The 19372-nt window shown below is 34.6% G+C and overlaps 6 protein-coding genes across 6 annotated transcripts; 4 read left to right on the forward strand and 2 right to left on the reverse strand.

Annotated features, from left to right (window-relative positions):
* Nucleotides 1–6019: 6019 nt before the first annotated feature.
* On the forward strand, nucleotides 6020–7332 carry EAE98_011486 (uncharacterized protein; the record flags this gene model as incomplete). Its single annotated transcript, XM_038959108.1, has 4 exons — nucleotides 6020–6339; nucleotides 6396–6546; nucleotides 6577–6988; nucleotides 7061–7332. 4 exons carry the CDS (start codon nucleotides 6020–6022, stop codon nucleotides 7330–7332), a joined length of 1155 nt encoding a protein of 384 aa, XP_038804462.1.
* Nucleotides 7333–8149: 817 nt separating this feature from the next.
* Nucleotides 8150–9249, reverse strand: EAE98_011487 (uncharacterized protein; the record flags this gene model as incomplete). The annotated part of the gene is made up of 6 exons (XM_038959109.1): nucleotides 8150–8382; nucleotides 8433–8545; nucleotides 8603–8690; nucleotides 8757–8918; nucleotides 9003–9008; nucleotides 9060–9249. 6 exons carry the CDS (start codon nucleotides 9247–9249, stop codon nucleotides 8150–8152), a joined length of 792 nt encoding a protein of 263 aa, XP_038804463.1.
* A 3422-nt stretch (nucleotides 9250–12671) lies between these two features.
* EAE98_011488 (uncharacterized protein) lies at nucleotides 12672–13175 on the forward strand (the record flags this gene model as incomplete). Its single annotated transcript, XM_038959110.1, has 1 exon — nucleotides 12672–13175. The coding sequence occupies one exon, from the start codon at nucleotides 12672–12674 to the stop codon at nucleotides 13173–13175; it is 504 nt and encodes a 167-aa protein (XP_038804464.1).
* Nucleotides 13176–13961: 786 nt separating this feature from the next.
* On the forward strand, nucleotides 13962–15442 carry EAE98_011489 (uncharacterized protein; the record flags this gene model as incomplete). The annotated part of the gene is made up of 4 exons (XM_038959111.1): nucleotides 13962–14606; nucleotides 14682–14850; nucleotides 14910–15012; nucleotides 15061–15442. 4 exons carry the CDS (start codon nucleotides 13962–13964, stop codon nucleotides 15440–15442), a joined length of 1299 nt encoding a protein of 432 aa, XP_038804465.1.
* A 635-nt stretch (nucleotides 15443–16077) lies between these two features.
* On the forward strand, nucleotides 16078–16623 carry EAE98_011490 (uncharacterized protein; the record flags this gene model as incomplete). Its single annotated transcript, XM_038959112.1, has 1 exon — nucleotides 16078–16623. The coding sequence occupies one exon, from the start codon at nucleotides 16078–16080 to the stop codon at nucleotides 16621–16623; it is 546 nt and encodes a 181-aa protein (XP_038804466.1).
* Nucleotides 16624–17410: 787 nt separating this feature from the next.
* Nucleotides 17411–19130, reverse strand: EAE98_011491 (uncharacterized protein; the record flags this gene model as incomplete). The annotated part of the gene is made up of 2 exons (XM_038959113.1): nucleotides 17411–18049; nucleotides 18138–19130. 2 exons carry the CDS (start codon nucleotides 19128–19130, stop codon nucleotides 17411–17413), a joined length of 1632 nt encoding a protein of 543 aa, XP_038804467.1.
* Between the last annotated feature and the right edge of the window lie 242 nt (nucleotides 19131–19372).

A 19372-nucleotide genomic window follows, 5' to 3' on the forward strand; every position in this document is an offset into this window, starting at 1 on the left:
TGGTATACATACATTAACAATCTTTTAGCAAAATATATACTCTATCCGAATCTTATTACTAAATCCTTTATACAAATAATATAATCTTATCACCATCTCTTCTAAACAATAGGTAATTGATTTACCATCATTCTCTGATTATACTATCACACCTTTTAATATAACAGCCTCCCATTACCACATAATATTCCTCTTATATTCAAAGCCTTCAAACATATTCACAAATAAATTACAAATCTTTTAAATCAATTTCGGCATAATTTCTAGATTCGTATAATAAAAATCAAGTACTCTACCAATAAACATAATAGGAAATACTTTTGGGAATAGATTATTAAATATATCAATATATTAACAGTTATTAAGGAATATATTATATTTATAAATGAAATTATTATTTTGTTTACTATATTTATCCTCTTTATCATAAAGTTTTACAAGGCTTTTAAAAAAATAATTAAAATTTATAACTCTTAATAATGAATTTGGGAAAATCTCCAGAACACTATAATCATAACCTAAATCACCTCTTCCTCCTTCTCCCATACCACCTCTACCTCCACCATTACTATTCCCACTATAACCACCTTATGGATTCCTACTATAACCACCTTATAGATTCCCACTATAATTACCTCATAGGAAATCGTTTCCTTTGCCTCCATTACCTCCTCCTCCTCCTCCTCTATTCAAACTACTATCATTATCGGATAAATCACCAAATAGTTGATTATCTCTCTCTTGTAATAATAGAGATAGTTGTAATGATAGAGGTTCAGATCGTTGAAATATTTCAGATCGAAACTATCCATACAAAACCGATTGCGAAGGTAATAATTTCTTCTGTTTGTAGAATAAATATATGAGTAAATTGGGTTCACTATTTTCCTACAAAAAACCAATATTAGATTGAGAAACGGATTTAGAGTAATAGAATACTAGTGATTTTGATAATACTTTTTATCCAATATCAATACCTTTTCCTTTATCACCTAACAAACTGAATCCTGAAACTATTGCGATTTGAGGTAGAACATTTAGTATTTGCAATAGCCTATATTGATTAAAACCTAATAATCCAAGCTAACCACTCACTTGAGATACCTCAGATTTTTTTAATAATACATATACAAAAGCTCGAATATCTTTTTCATCTATTCTCTTCTATATGCTTTTCGATTGGAATATAAATCCCTTCTCTACAAGTACATCCACAATCTCTTTATCTGACCACTCTCTATACAATAATCGAATTACATCAACTAAAATATTATAAACAAATCGTATCATACAAATCTCGTACTTCACAACAAACACACCATACAAACACAATTCATATCTTAACTTATATAAAAAACATATACCAACTGCTTTAAAATATCCTAAATTAAAATATTCAAATTCACAAAAGTAATTTAATTATAACTTATCATTATAATACTTTAATTATTGATATTTATAAAATTTATACTTACAAAATTCCCTAATTTTTTTCATACCTACTTGCTCTATAAAATCAATCAAATTGTTTTACTATCTTTCAGCCATTATATCAAAATTATTAGTCATAATAACTAATAATATAATAAACTCTATCACACTTCCAACATCATCCTTACATTTAAGCTTATACTCTATAAAATTGTTTTTATAAGATTCTACCATATTAACAAATAGCAAATAAATAATAAAATAAAATAAAGTAAAATACTTAAATATAACTTTATTAAATCTAACAAAGTTATATCTATTCATAAAAAATAATACTTAGTTCGAACTAATAACTACTAATTCGTACTCTTCAACACACATTACTTTGAAGAATAAAATATAAACTAAAGTTAAATATAAAGGTCATCACCACATTACCAACTAAACTCATTTGTCAATATTAAACCACATTGAATTAATACTAAATATAAAAACTGCCACCACATTACCAACAATCCTTATTCACACAAGAACAGATATCAAACCACATTACTTTGATACAAAAGCTTATACCTCTTCAAAGAAATACTAATTTTAATCACAAATTTATATTACATTTGAAATTAAAATACCAGACTCCTGATCTGTAATATTATTAATCAGTATTGATATCATTATAGGAATAATGAAATAATATAATACTAATAATTCACACTATTATAATATTATTTAAAATTCTAAAAGCTAAAGGCTACAAACATATATGCTATAGTGCGGGGGCGCTAGCGCACGCGCTAGCGCGGTCACATGATCCCTGTCCCAACAGACTTATATTGTATCATAAGGGTAGAAGAGCTATGAAAGGGTAAGGCCCTCTTATAGGAAGTAGGGCACGCTAATGGTGTATGCCTGAGGCATGAAGGCAACGTAGTTGGCGCCGTGATAATATTATTAATAAAGTAATATAATATCAAGCAGCTCGATTTCTTGAAAATATTTTAGTTAAATATATATTCGATAGCCTTTAAAAATATTGAATTGATATATATATAGAACTATTAGATTATATTATTTATAATGTGGGAAAGAATTTTATAAGTAAAGAATTTGTTTAGAATATAAAATCTATATTGATTATTATCAAAAGTATATTAATTAAGGTATACAACTTGATAGGTATTATAAAATGATATTATTATTCTTTATATTGTATATATAAGATTTTAATAAAAGAATTTAAAAATAACAATTTGATAAAATCAATGATTTTGTAAATAATAGTAAAAACTATAAATAATATAATAAGATTTAATAAGCTTATTTCTATATTACTAGTTTATAGAATATATTCTAGATTAAGTGATATCAATTTTCTAATTTCGATAATCATTTAATATATAAAAGCTATAAAAAAGGCTATAATAGAAATATATTATATATAAGCTAAAAGATAAATTATAAAAACTTTAGAATAAGGAATAATTATTTATAATATCAGTTTTTACTTTATTATTTAATTATAGGTTTTAGTATAAAAAGAAAATAAAGATAGTAATATATTAACAAATAGATTGATTATATATTTTGATTGGATGCATAGGAGATATGTAAAAATGAAAACTTATTAGTAAATTATTTAAATTTCGGTCTATATTAGTACGATTTTTTTTATAAAGAATTTAAAGAAGTCGAATTGAATGATATCAATATTATAAATGACGATAACAGTAATACAATATAATTGATATATTGTATATACCTATATTGTGATTATAAATATTTTCTTTAACAATATGATTAGATATAACAATAATAATAACGAATATATAGCAATTGATTAATAAATTAATATAATAGATAGTGATATTAAATGTATAATTATATTAATTGTATTCTTATAAAAAGATATTTAATAGATAAGAAGGAATTCAATAAAGAAGTTGATAGTTTGATAAGAATAGAGTTTTTTAAATTATTCAAAGTGAGTATACTATTTGAATATAAGTTATTTAAATCTCAATTTATAACAAATAAAGAAAAAGGATTTGATAAAATATATATAAAATTTATAATTAATAATTCAAATTATAAAAATAAAATAAAACTCTTATTGTAATATAATCATTAATTATTTTAATATATTAACTAATATCTTATCTTATTCTTATCATTATTTTGTAAATATTAAATAATATATTCGGATTTATTTATAGAATATTATATAAATGTATACCTAATCAACTATAATTTTAAGTAAATCTATTTATATAAAAGTAATTAATAAAGGTTAGATTTAATCATAAATATCTACTATATATTATTAATTTTATATAATATTCTAGAGGCAGGAAATTATTAGTTTGAAAATTTATTATAACTATTATAGGGATAGGCTAAAATATAATGTAATCTATACATAACCTTTATTTACTTTAGTCAATTGAGTTATATTAATATTATAAAACTTTAAAGTAATAATACGCTTATAATTGGAATAAGAGATTTGTATATTTAGAATAAAAGAAGTTGAAAGAGATTAATTTTATAACTAAAAACAGAGAGTAATTTACTAAAAATTATCTATTTAAGTTTAATAGTGGTTTGATTACTTTTAAAAATAATAGGATTTATCTGAATCAAAAAAGACAATACAATAATTTCAAAACGATTATATTGAGAAATATCGATATATATAAAACAAAAGAAAAAGTTCGAAAAAATATTATTTTGAAAAATCAATATATCATTTAATATACAAAAAGTATATATATTATACTATATATCAATTAGAGATATTATATATCTTTTATTACTATTTAAATAATAGATTCAAAAGAAAAAGATACATTAAACTTAATAAAATCATTAAATAATAAATAAACATTCAAAAAAAGAATTTAAATTTATACCTCTCAATATAAATTCTATTGATTTATTATCTTTATTATATATCGTCTACCAATACTACTAATCTATTATTACAATCGATAGATTATATACTTTATTAACAATATAATAATACTAATATTATTTACTAAATATCAATTAAATACAAAAGAATTATTAAGAGTATACTAGCTTTTGAACTATATATATTAATTCTAGATTTTGATATCAAAGTTATTATTAAAGATACATCAATATTATTCTCAAATCTAAAAAGCAAATACTATTTATATTTTATATAGATTCTAATAATTATATAATTTATTAATTAAACTTAACACAAATACAAAAAAACGATTTCTAATCGATATTATAGCTTTATAATAATATTACGAAAATAGAGAGATTACAGAAATTAAATAAATTAATAAAAAGTTGAATCTTATAAATACTATAACTAAAAACAGTGTATATCAAATTTCAAAAGATTTAATAAATATTAATAAAATAGTTATTAAAATAATATATTAAATAAAAAAAGAATAATGAAATAGGAATTAAAAGAGTAAAAATAGAATATTATGTTTAAAATTGAATAATAAACTTAGGCTTAAATATATAATCTATTTAACTTAAGAGTTATCAATATCAGAATATCGATTATATAATCTAAAGAGAGCATTGTATTATATTAATATATATACTAGTGTATGTACTAGCATTAGCACTTTTATTATATTAAATACTAGTTTTTTATAATTAATAATAATCAAAAACGAATAAATTACAATAGATTAAAGTATTATACACTTTATTAATCCAAGTTGATATCAACAAGAATAAATGAGATCCGTAAGTACGGGGCACAACTCAACTGTCGTAGCATTATAAATCACGGTTCAAACAGATGATTTCAGGGTCACAGTCAAAGTCAGCACCATCATGTAACTTGCGAAACTTCAAGCTTGATGATTTTTTCCCTTGTGTTTCTGAAACCTCATCTTGATGGTTTGTTCTATAACTTGTACTACATGTTATTGGTGTTCCATATTGAACGCAATCCCTTTGACATAAGATCGATAGATCTCCCTCTCTCTTTTTAATTGTTCTGTTTTGTCTAGATCGCTTTCATAATGAAAGATTATGTCAAAGAGACGTAGTCCTGTACTCTAGAGATCTAATTATTGTTATCTCGAAAAGCTTCTTGGGCCTGGAGTATTCGAAGCTAAAGTTCTTACTGCCAAATCTAGCTTTTCTTGATCGGTGACTGAACCACCAACTATTGCGAAAAATTTGGACTACGCAACATCTCTCCTGAAATTCCCATCTGATTCACACGCCTCACTTGTCTCAGAGTCTGAGGAACATCATACTTGCCACCTTCACGTTATAATGTGCACCTCGTTCGGGTTCAACTACTTATTACAAACGTTTCAGGCATATTGAGCTAGGTGAAGATCCTATCACATGTGTCCGTAGTAAAAACTAACGCTGAGCTTTTCAATTCATCTTCAAGTTGGGCCTGGTTTTGGAGCTCTTTATGAGGCTGAGTCATCAGGGGCCAAGTTTTCTAGACGAAATGACTGGTCATACTCCGTAAATTCGGACAAAATTAGCTTGAAACCAAAAAACACTATTCAAACTTCATAATTATACATTGAAAACTAGCACCGCCAGAAGAATTTGACATCCAGTTAATCGTATGGCTAGGCTCTTTTGGATTGGGAATTCCGTCGTTTTTGCGATAATTTTATTTTTCGCCTGGCCGACTCTAGCGGCCAATGGACGTCGCAGCTTCTCGGTACATCAAATTTCAAGAGCAGACACAAGCCAACTCTTCAATATATCAAAAGCTTTTGCCCGAAATGTCTTTAGATATGGAGGACAAAGGCTTCCTAATGCCGTAAAATCTGCGGAGACGGCAACTGTCTTGACTTGGGCTCAAGATCGAGAATTTTTAATTCCGGTCAGCGTGGGAGCTTCCACTCTCAATCTCACAATAGATACTGGCTCTTCTGACTTGTGAGTAAATGTGACTTATTTTGGCTTTGATACTCGTGATTATAACACTTAATTAGGTGGGTGTTTTCATCCCAATTACCTGAAGATCAACGAGAAGGACATGCTGTGTATAAGCCTTCCGTATATGCATCTAAATCATCCACGCAGACTTGGAAAATTTGGTATGCAGATGGCAGCCATGCAAGCGGTGGCCTCTGCCACGATGTTGTTGGTGTGGAGGGCATCTAGGTGATGCAGCAAGCTGTCGAAATTGCGACTAATGTTAGCAATAATCTTGTTCATAGTAGTAGATCAGATGGAGTCCTTGGACTCGGTTTTAGCAATCTCAACAAAGGTATTTTCAAAAACACAGATCAGCAGTACTATTTCTTTTTCGAACTAGCTAATCTTCGTGACCCAGTGAGACCGGAGCGTGAAAATACCTTCTTCGACAACGCTAAGCTACAGTTAAAACTGCCTTTATTTGCTGCTATCCTGAAGGAAGACACTCCTGGGAGTTACGATTTCGGCTTTATCAATAAATCTAAGTATATATATGAACTGGTCTATGTTGAGGTAGATAGTTCACGCGGTCATTGGAACTTTAAACTTAGTGGTTATGACCTTGGAGATGGGGAGATTGTGAATGATCTTCTTGACAGTGTTATAGGTAAATCTCGATTGATCTTGTACTCTCAACAGTATTCATATGATAGATTAACAGACTGATTACCATAGATAGACACAGGAGCATCGTTGATCTTTCTTCCCGAGAATATTGTGCGGGCATACTACCAACAAGCCATCGGAGCAGAATACAACGCCCAATTTGGTGAATGGACCATCCCTTGCTCCTCGTTTCTACCATCTTTTACGCCTATTATCAAGGGTTATAATGCTAAGGTTAAGTCGGGTACCCCACTTTCTGGCCACCCCCCTTTTGGGCCACCCTTTTATATCAAAAATCACTTTTTAGACTTATTAATATTTCTATTAATATTCAATATGATTTGATGAAAATTTGTATATATATAATTTAGATTGATTTAAGTTTATTCTAAAAAATTTAGAATTTTAAGATTTTTCTATATTGAGATTTAAAACTTCAAAATATCGATTTTCAAATTTATATTGGAATTATATATAAATTTAAAACTCTTAAAAAATCTTTAATAACTTTTTAACAACAATTATTAAAAAAAATTATATATATTTTTAAGATATTTAAGTTTGAATTTATATAAAAATTCAAAAAAAAATTCAAAAAAATTAACAGATATAAAGATATAAAGATATAATATACAGTGAGTTTAGAGTAGTATAAATAATCCTTATCATTTTGAGAGTATCTCTGTAAATATTTTCATATAGAAAATTTTCAATTTTTTTTCAATTTTTTGAATTAAATATATTATAAATATATAATAAAATTTTATAGTTTATTTTTAGCAATTTTTATTAAAAAGTTATTGAAAATTTAATAAAAAAATTAAATTTATATATAATTTCTATACAAATTTAAAAATCAATATTTTGAAATTCTGGTTTTCAATGTAAAAAAAATCCTAAAAATCTAAAAATTTTAGAATAAATTTAAATCGATTTAAATTATATGTATACAAATTTTTATTAGATTCTATTTATAAATAAAAAAGTTACAAATTCTATTTTTGGTATAAAAAGGGGTTGAAAAATGGCTCAAAATAGGGGTGGCTCGAAAATAGAATATCCGATTTACTGATAGTAAGATTGATGAAATGTTATCAACTATTTGACACAACTATCTGCAGATTGCCTTGCATGTCTATCCTCCAATCAGGCGGTTCCCTTCTCAATCTGACAAATTCTGTTCCTGAGCAGCGAGTCGTGCTTTTCGAACGCCACTTTCATGTTTCTCAGTACTCCATTCACGAATCGCTTTGAAATCTCTACAAGTATGCACTACGTCAAAATCTGGCGTGATCCATCCCTTTTTTGATGCATTTCTTGACGCCGGCACCAAAGGTGTTGGTGTTAGATCACCATGGCATTGTATTACCTGGCGTAGATGGTTTATACAGTGATCTGCAATCAAAAATTATAACGAAAAAAATTGAACACAGAAAGCGGCTTACCTATATGAAATCGTGCCCACCACTCTTCATGAAATCCTTGGGCTCGATAATAATCAACATCTTGTGCGATACATATGGCGTTGAGGCAATGTAGACTATGGAGAACGTCTAGTCTGAGCGAAAATTAGTACATCATAGCTTTTTGTCATGGATTGAAACTATCGACTAACCCAACTGTACAATGACCTCGGTACTTGTCATATGCGGATCTATCAGAGACTTCTTTTGCCTCTTCTGGAGTCACAGCGATACTCTCATCTTCAGAGATGAAACAAATCAGCTAAACGAAACATGAGATGAAGAAGATATATTCAAATCACATACTATGTACCAGAGCTTGCCATGCATTATCTATTTCTGGCGAAGGAGAGCCTACGTAGACAGGCTCGTCGGGATTCAGTGTTACATACTGCTTCTCATTGTCATCGAAGCGGATTCCTCCGTAAAATTTGACCTGCTTCAATCCTATCGCTTCTCGAGCAACAGCTAGAAGTGTGGCTCTTCATTAGCTTTCGGTACTTCATGAGCTCACAAAACGTATGAAGTTACATATTGGATTGGGAAACTTACACCATTCTGTTTCGAACCCAGTTTCATAATCATGTTGCCGCGGAATATTCTATTTACTCCGAACATAATCCCTCATTCCACTTGCAAGAAGTAGAAATGCCAGTAGCAAAGTTGTGAAGATCCATATGTTAGGCTGCTGGGAGGAAAAACGTCTCAATGACTTGATCCGAGCACTTCTGCTTGCACTCTCTACAAGTGGATGGGACTCTTCCTCGTCGCTTCCTTCGTCTTTTGAAGTGTGTAACATGATTGGTGTTTTTCTTGTGTTCTAATGATTTAATCTGACAGTGTTATATTTGAGAATGAGCTCTGGGTCACGAGAAAACTAGCTCCTTCTGAAATAGGACTAAGCGTTTGGTTCTCTAGTTTTTTCATCTGAATTCGTATATAGAACTAGTTACATGACTTGAAGGTCAATAACAACTTCAGTGTAACAAAAATAGAAATTATGGCGTCATGCACTAGCATACAAGTCCACAAAATAGGCTTACGTGGCAATACATTATGGCCAGGCTAGTTTCATTTGCACGAAGTGTAGAAATACGTATTGTACGTAAATTTGCATTTCGCGAGGTCTAACTTGAATGGAGTGTATCTTTGCTTTCTTTGATAGGCAGGTGAAGGATCGGCTCCGCGAGTGGATCTCGTAAGACTTACCACTGACAATCATTTGTGAAATTCTAAATCAGGAAATTATAATTATGTAGGCAGCAACAGTAGTGATTGCATTAGTTGTGTTTGGTACTTCCCAGTGTCAAACCCCTAGTAAGACGACGCCCCTACTGCAAGGATCTGCATAAACGTCTCGATCCTTCATCCAGCGCACATATGTTGATCTCACAATGCGGGGTTTCTTATCTTTAAGGTAGATGATAACCGAGTATTTCCACTTGTGCTGCATTAAGCTTAGGAATAATTAACCGAGTTCAACTTTGAGAGTATTATATGGTTGTTGTTGAGGTTTTTTTCTCTGGCCATTCGATCTCTGTTCTTTAGCAATCGCTTTTCAATCTACCCTCAGACTCCTCAATCAAAGATCGATCCAAATTCTACCCTCACTACAACACCAAACCTCAAATCACCAACAATAAATCTCATCTTTTCAAAATGAAGTGGACTTTCATCTTTGCCATCGCTACATTTGCATTGGGCGCCGCTGCTGCTCCGGCCGAAGCTGTTGAAGCTGTCCCTGAAGCTCTCTACATCTAACCAATCAAATACGCCGAATTCGAAGAAGACGCTTAGGGCTATTTGTCAAATCTTTCAAACGTGCTGTGTCATGCGTTTGCGTTGATTTGTCTGGGTTCTACCGAAGTGTGTTGTACGGAAACAGTGGAGCTTAGGGAATGATTTGACTGCAAAGTCATGGTGATGGTGATAGTTACGCAGAAGGCCGGCAGAACGAAGTAACTTGTGTAGTGCAGGTCTATCGTGAAAGTCTTCATGGAGGTTTTTCCGCACTTCAAGGTTTCCCTTCATCCTTGAACGAATATTAGACTTAATGAATGACAAATATTGAGTTCGTGGTTTTCATCATAAATATGCTATTCATGAAAGTGCATGTTCTAAATAGTGATCAATTGTGATGAGTCTTGGAAACGGAATTTATCAAGAAGATTCGTAGGTAGTGTATTCTCCCCAGGTGAACTCATTTCTCTTAAGAAACCTGCTGGTAGTATCAAGCTGCATGTGGTCTAGTTTATGAGAACGTACCATCTCATCGTCCTGTGTTGCATAAGATTCAATTCTTTAATTCTCACCAGTGTTTGGCTCGTTTGCCATGCTGACGTTCATTCTGGTGGAGTCTGGAGTATGAGCTGACGTGAAAATTCTGCGCATTTGTCCTGAAGAACTTGACTCGCTACACGAGGGTAATTCCAGACTTCACAACAACACTTGTAAGATGTAAATCCGAATATTTTAGATCAGCATTAACTTCACTTTTCCGAGTCAACATCTGTTTCCATCATCTGTAACTTCTGGCCCATGCATAGACTTCACCATCATGGGTCACTAACATGTGCGTGCCTAGTCTGACGTACACGGAGATAAGCTTTGGGGTTTCCCTGTCAAACATTCCAGAGTTGCATGTTAAGGAATCTCTTAGGGGAGCTATACTACACTCTGAAAAATTTGGAAAATCAAAAGTCATCGCCCGTGAGGAAGTTAAACACATTGCGATGATTGGCGCTGGAAATCTGTCTGCAGATATGATTGAAAAGCACTGCGTTCTGGGAAGACGGTCTCCTGGACTATTCGGAAGACAGGTGCTGGTCCTGGATTTTTTGCTCCTCTAGACCTGAAGACTCCTTGAATAAATGGCGTGGATGCGGTGCAAACAAGAATTATATCAAATTTTTAGCCTTCACTTCTTAACTGAGATACATGGTGGACTTGGTTTCCCACAGTACGGCAACATGTGTAGCAATTGTATCATAGATCTTCTCAACCTTGGATACTGCAGTACGAAAAAAGCCAAACTACGATGGACAAAAAAGTACAAAAGGCTTCGAAAAGTTGAGATATGATACAGAGTGAGTTAAAACTATTCTTTTCGCACTATCCAGGATTTAGTCGCATGGATATTAAGTTAAACTTTGAAGTATATTTTGGTAAAATGACACTCCCTGTAATAGCAAAGTTAATACCTATATATGAAAAAAATGTTAGTATAAATCCCCATACTAATATTTAATACATATATTACAGAATTCAAACTTTTTTCATCCTTGATAAAATATATATTTCATCAGCTATAAATCTTTTCTATTCAAAATGCAAACTGTTTATTATTGACATTTTTAAAAAATTAAAAGAAAATAAAGGCCCTTAGGAAAGGTGGACGGAAGGAAAGCGAGCATAAAAGCTAGGAGGAGAAGGGGAATAAGCAGAAGAACTAGGAGGGGATGGGGAGCGAGTGTAGGAGCTAAAGGAAAAAAGAAACGAGCAGAGAAGCTAAAGGGTGGAAACCGGTATTAGTCGAAAGTCTAAAGGGGGGTTTGTTTATAGACCACTCACTTCACTTTTGATTTATTCTTCAATCAAAAGTTTTACCACTATACTATATAGTATAGAATGTACTGTTTAAACAGGAATATAAATCGATTTTAATATATATAGTTATGATTACTAATCGATTATTAATCGAATTTAATACAAATAAACTTTTTTATTTGTAATGTTATAGACATCAATATAGAATCGATATCGGGCCAACTATTAGTTCAGAAGTGAAAAGTTTATATATATATATATATAGCTTTGAAAAAGAGATTTTAAAGAAATTAATAAAAAGTCTTATTATTAGGTCTATATTTATATATTATAGTAATCATCACCTTGTATTGATTCTAACATATAAATAACCTTAAACTAAAATTTTCGAAATCCAAGAAATTTCGAAAAATCAATAAATTTCGAAAAATTTTCTAAGTCCCCTTAAAATAAAATTTTCTAATTATATACATATAAAAAAGTCAATCATATTAATATTATATAATCTATTTTTTCAATATAATATTAATTATTGAAATTTTTGATACAATTAATGAAATGATTTATTCGTTAACCACGGATTCTGTCACTACAGGGACTGGCCGGGCACGACACCACTACGGTTTTTGGAATCTTATAGCCGAAAACGTTACTGTATATCGCGACGAAGTGAAGATGATAAATGACAAGACGCTGTATCTTCAAGACGGTTCTCATTTCCCTTGGGATGCAGTCTTATGTGGAACGGGTTGGAAACTCGGAGTTGAATTTTTTGGTGATGATCTCGAACTTGATCTGCTTCACAAGAAGGAAATTAAACCACACGAGGTGACAGCAAAATGGAAACCTCTTACCATGGAAGCCGACGAAAGGTTGAGAGAGAAATACCCGCTCCTCACAAATCCTCCAAATCATTTCCACAAAAATATTGATACGACTCCATACCGATTGGACAATGGAGTCGCTCCATTGAGCGACGATTCGATTCTTTTCATATATCATATCACGGGAGGAAACAAAATATTCGCTGCAGAAGATCAAGCAATATGGGCGGTAGCTTACTTTGACAAAGGACTTATTCTACCTCTAATGGAAGAAAGAGAAAAGAAGATCGCGAACTGGGTCGCTTCTGATACTTCAAATAAGAAGAGAAGTGTATTCAAGATATCAATATGTTGAAAATTCAAGTTCAAGGTTTTATAATAAGTGGCATTCATATATCGTTGTACTAAGCACCTACAAAGAAAAGTATCTCAAATCAGATGACACTCTCGATGGAATAGCCAGCAACAGAAAGTTGTGCCCTGGTGGCCCAAGGCTGGGAATTGGCCCGGCATTTATTCGGCACGTCAGGTACGCCATCCATCAATTGCCGACGCTTTTTTTGTTTACGGCGTAGTGCGTGAGAGTCGCGCATAATAAAGATGGGGGCAGCGCGGAACCCAGCAAGCTTACATTGTCCCGATTATTGAGATGCATCATATCTATGACGTGGGGGACGACGAGGTGCTTCATATGCATTTCTTCTGACAAGATTCAACGAAGGTGGACAGCGAGACTTGACTTTCACACCGCCCTATATCAAGACTACACCACCGAAAAATGTCAATTTGTCCAAGAATTCAAGTAGCACTCGGCACTTGCAAGGCGACTCATATCGCTAGCTACCTATTCTTCATGTCATCACAGTCGTGAATTCAACAAAAATACTCCCCGTCGGATGATCATCGTTATATCTCGTAACCATGCATCGTACCTGGCTCAATAAAGTCATCGATCGCCACATTTACCCCGCAATTCCCCGCATATACCTGCCACCAAACTTTCAACACTTGGATATCTTGAATATCTCTATTACGGGGTAGAATTTTACCGAAACTTCGTTGTAGCTACATAAGTTACACTCGGAGACGTCATGTAAGTCTCCCATGGTAATATTTCTCATTCTTTACACACACCACAAAAATGTTGTCTCAAATCTTCCTCACAGCATTAAGTTTCCCCCTTTTCGTATCCCTCTCTTCATCCACTGCCGTCTCCCTCGTCAAAGAGAAGAGATGCATCGTAGAGGCCAGTGCCAGCGGCGGCGATGACGCACTAGCAATAATTCACGCCTTCGAAGAATGCGGCCACAATGACGGGATCACCACTCACGGGACCGTCGTATTCAAAAACACAACCTACAACATCCAAACCGTTATGAACACGACCGGTCTATCCAATGTGAAAGTTGATCTTCACGGTACACTATTATGGGATACCAACATTCCATACTGGCTGAACAATTCCCTCCCTGTCGGATATCAGAACCAAAGTAGTGCATGGCTTTTTGGGGGCGAGAATGTTCATTGGGATGGGCATGGATATGGAACATTAGATGGAAATGGAGAGGTTTGGTATGAATTTATTAATGGGACAAATAATTATCCAGGGAGACCTCATCAGATTACATATACAGGTGTTAAAAACTGTGTTTTTGAAAATTTGAGGTTCGTGCAGAGTCAGATGTGGACGATGACTATTATTCACGCAAAGGATATTTTGTTGGAGAATATTTATGTGAATAGTACGGATGTAAGACCAGTTGGATTTGAATTTAGTAGTTTGAATGTAAGTATTTTTTGTGCTGTTGCGTGTGCTGGGGTGTTTTCATTGGAAATATGGAGGCTGATCTTGGATACATAGACTGATGGTGCTGATACTATCTATGCGGATAATATCACCTTTCGTGGCTGGACGGTGGATAATGGCGATGATTCCATCTCTATGAAAGCCAATTCAACCAATATTCTCATCGAAGATTGTGATTTCTACACAGGGCTTGGTGTAGCCATCGGGAGTATCGGTCAATATGGTAAGTCTCCTGGATACCTAACATAAGATAGATCTCATTAACCCTTTCTTCCATCACAGAGGGCAGATATGAAGTAATTGAAAACGTCACCGCTCGCAATATTCGCTCTTACAACATGCGCTATGGAGTTTACATGAAAACCTGGACTGGAGTATCCACTGGGTAAGACCACTACTTCATCAACTTTGTAAGTTTCACTAACGATCCCAGATACCCTCCGAATGGTGGAGGCGCCGGTCTGGGCCACGCAACCAACCTTTCTTTTACCAATTTCACGCTTCATAATAATACCGGCATAATCGCCATAACACAATGTACATCTTACAACTCTGCAACTGGGAATTGCGACACCTCACTATTCAATCTGTCCAACATGACCTTCGCTTCTTGGAGCGGTACAGCCTCTAGCGATGTGGTAGCAGAGTTACAGTGTAGTGGTGCCGCGCCTTGCACGGGTATTCTGATAGAGGGTATGGAAGGTATTTTGGATACTGTGAACAACACAAAACCAGCGCAGTATCTTTGTGATAGTGTTGTGGAACCTAATGGATTTAATTGTACGGGTGTGCCATTTGGAGAGAATCCCAGATAGAATGGCTGGGAGGAGAAGAGGACGAGACGAACAAATTAATGACATGAACGATAGAAGGTGCACCTCATTGCGCTCCTTCCTTCTTAAAATAAGACTCCTTCACCAAGGATATATATTCCTTCTTTCCCTTGAAAATTGAATAGATGATCAGAATTGATGTGGAAGGAAAGAGTCGCCAGTGCCACCACTGAGTATATCAAGTTAATTCACATCCACAATCTTTTTGTCCACAAACATAATTTTATTTCCTTGATTCCTTCACCACAAGTATTATCATAGAATTGTTATAGTCTCGCTTTGAGTCAGTATTTACCCTAAACACCTCTTGTCAAGGACACTTTTGGTTTCTTGGCGCCCCCCAAACCTACTCAAAGATACAATGTTCACAATCGATTCATTATTTAGCCCCGACTACCCACGAAAATTTGCCTTAATCGGTGTTTCCATTTTGGCTCTTCTTATGTACTGGGCGGTTAACACGATCGATTCATTACTTGGCCCCGACTACCCATGGAAATTTGCCTTATTCGGTGTTTCCATTTTGGTTTTTCTTCTGTGCTGGGCGGTTTCCAGTTTTTACAGACTTTGCAGGCTTGCCTGCACATCTTTGAAAGCGCCTGCAAACCCGAGGAATAATGTTGAGGAGATACATATCGCAAGGCAATCTGGTGTCTGGCAGACAGCTGGACCACCTGGAAGAAATGCACGGCATTAATGATACAAAGCAAACAAAAAGACCCAAGAAGATTCAATTTCCAAGTATATTCCAACGTTTGAAAAATGCTATCTCTTGGAATGGTCGTCATGGTCGTCAATTGTGGAAAGAGTACCCCGCTGAACCTGTCTTGAATCAATCTACAATGAGGGCACTATTGAAAGTCGAGGGTGATCTTTTGAGAGTTGTGTTTCCTGAAGACAATGTCCCTGCAAGATCCCAACATCCCAAATCGCAAGCTGCCGCATCTACACTCCGTCCAAAAATCTCGCCGACCACCCAATCAGATATTGCGTACGAACACAAAGTGTTTGGTCCAAGTATCGCTCAAGAGAAAGCGGATGCTTCTGCCGTCTGTAGAGTCAAACTCCTCACTGCGAATTCTTGCGATCCTTTCACATACATCAAGTCTCATGAAACAGAAGATAAGAGACCAGAGCTAGTTGGTGATAAATCCGTTTCTTGAGTTGTGTTGGAGGAGAGCTTGGAACCCAATACACAAAGAGTACATAAGGAACTGCAATCGACAATACTGGGTTCTTTTTAAAAATAGGTGAGAGAAACTCCAGACTCAACATCTTTCGTGTCTTCTAACATTCGAAAGTAGGCATGAGATGTCCAAAGTCCATCACGCGGTTTCTCTCTGTTCCATAAGGCGGTCATCGGGTTGAAGAGGCTCTTTGAATTAGCGTATACTTATTCTCATGTGAAGAATATGACGGCGAGATGGTCTTACAAATATTCATTAAATAATCAGCAGGCTGTTTGTATTAGTTTTTATATTCGAGAAAAAGAATAAATAGCGGTCATCAATTTGTTATTGTCTTCTGACCCTCCAGTTACAAATCAGCCGAGGATGAGTGCAAGCCATGATTGAGTTCTGGTTAAAGAAACATGAAGATCCCTGTTGAAAGAAATGTAGAGATGCTCATATTCGGTCTTTTCTTCTCTCTCCCGGGATTAGACCTCGAATTGTAAGACTTGCAGCTCAGTTCAATACATGAATTGGTGAAAAGGTGCACATCTTTTGATTTTCGCAAGAAATCAGTCTATAACGAATGTGAAATTGCGGTATCAAACCGATATCGCGCAACGTTTCCTTTCTGGAACAGGAAAGAGCATCGCGATGGTCGCGGTGCTTGTCTTGACCCGTATTCATAATAATAACTCGCTCAAACTCCAACTTTCTATCATGATACATTTCGTCCTCCGTCTTGCTTTTCTCATACACTTCCCAATCCACTGAAGCACCTTCACAAGCAAAGATGACATCCTCCTAACCCCTCATCCCCAGTCCCGAAACTTCTCAGCCCAACTGTAACACCACACTCGCACCTCTCTCCTTCCCTCTCCTTGATCAGTTTTCTTCTCACTGCAATCCCCGAAACAACCGGTCCAACGATCGTACATAGAACTAAAGCCCAGATTATCACCAAGAATATTTGATCTTCGACCACATCTAATGTTTTAAATCTCCCGGTATCTTTGTGCATATTTAGGATCCTGATTGGCGTTTTGGAGAGACTTAAGGTGCCTGAGCTCTGCGCTTCTGAAGCTACCAGAAAGCCGAACCCTCCTCGAGCAATCATTGTGGACCCTACTATAATGGCATCGAGATGAGGGGTGTCTGTTTTTAATTTTTGATTTGCGAGATCGTTTGTAGCGAATTCTTCTGGTGAGCCGTCTTGTTGGGGAAGTTCTTCTGGTATTGGAAGTGTTTTCTTTTTAAGATTTGTCCACTTTTGAGACCACCTTGTGGTGAAGAATTCGAAATAGACAACTAGTCCCACGGAAGCTTTGGCTAGAAACATCAAGCAAGCGTAGAAGATTCCTTTCCACAGGATAGAACTTGAAAACATTTCGGAGACGGGGATGGAAAAACCGATTGATGCCTATTTGGTATTAGATGTATGTTTTGTTTCGCAACCTTTAGGTCTTGAAGATCAAGCAGATATTTGGAAAGGTAGTAAAAGTACTTACGAAGAAAAAAGGCACTAATATATGATCCATTGTCGGCTTATAATACTCCTCAAACATTATCGTAGGTCGATCCACACCCAAGTCTATATCCTCTCCACCACTCACACTTTGCCAAGTATATCTCACCACAGCACCAGCTAAGAATGCAGATAGTAATATCGAACCCTCTACACAAGCAGCAATAGTTACAAGAACTATAAGCATCAAAGTCGATAATATAAATCCCGTATGCCGAGAAATCCCCTTTTCGGTATCAATATCCTCACCAAAAGTTTCTTGGCCAACTTTTGGATATGTAAATATTGAATGGAAACCGCGAAGCAAAAGTTGCAGAAGAAATGGCGTTAGCAAGAAAGTGGCAAGTATAAGACCCAAACTGGATATGGCAGGACGGACAATTGTCCAAGAATCGGAGTGGCCTTGTCCGAGTGCTGTTATGATTTTAACCATCACGAGGACAAGAATATCATCTAGCATTGCCGCGCCAGCTATCAAAGTACCGATTGGTGTTTTCTGAAGGTTTGCAGATGCGAGAATAATAAAAGTTGACCCTAAGGATGTGGAGCAGAGAGATACTCCTGCTGAAAAAGCTGCTAATGCGGTTGGATATCCTGAACCTTCAATACTATCGAATTTCATACTCATGATGAAAAATGATAGAGCCATCGGCATCAGGATTCCAATCATCGCAGCGGACAATGTTGACCATATTGTGTTTCTTAATATATGAAGATCTGTGATGAGGCCACCTTCAAACACCAAACAGATGAGCCCCAGATATCCGAGATATTGTACTGTTTCTTGAATTTCTATGTTGAGAAATGAAGTTCCGGTGATAGGCATTCCAGAGAGAACCCCGATAAATATTTCCCCAATGAGTCCGCAATAGAGGAAGGAATCGAGAAGGTCACGGGTTATGTTGAGAATGAATATGAAGATGGAGAGAGGAAGTATGATGTCAAGCCCTGGTTCGATATAAGGAAGGAATGCCATGTCTTTCGAGTTTGGAAGTTGGTAAGATGGAGAAAATGAGAAAAGGATCTGGGTCAAATTCTTAATGATGAATTGATGTACCTAAGATAAGAGTATCAGACACATGCTGTTGGAATCTATTATCTTGATCATCGTCTAAATTGTTCTCGTAAAGTAGATCCGTACCTTCCAGCACAATGCTGCCTTATCAGATGGCGTCGTGTTTAACAGCCCATAGGGTGAATCCCAGATTGTCTCTTCCC

This window comes from Botrytis deweyae (genome assembly GCF_014898535.1).
Source record: "Botrytis deweyae strain B1 chromosome Unknown BDEW_049, whole genome shotgun sequence".
Lineage (NCBI taxonomy): Eukaryota > Fungi > Ascomycota > Leotiomycetes > Helotiales > Sclerotiniaceae > Botrytis > Botrytis deweyae.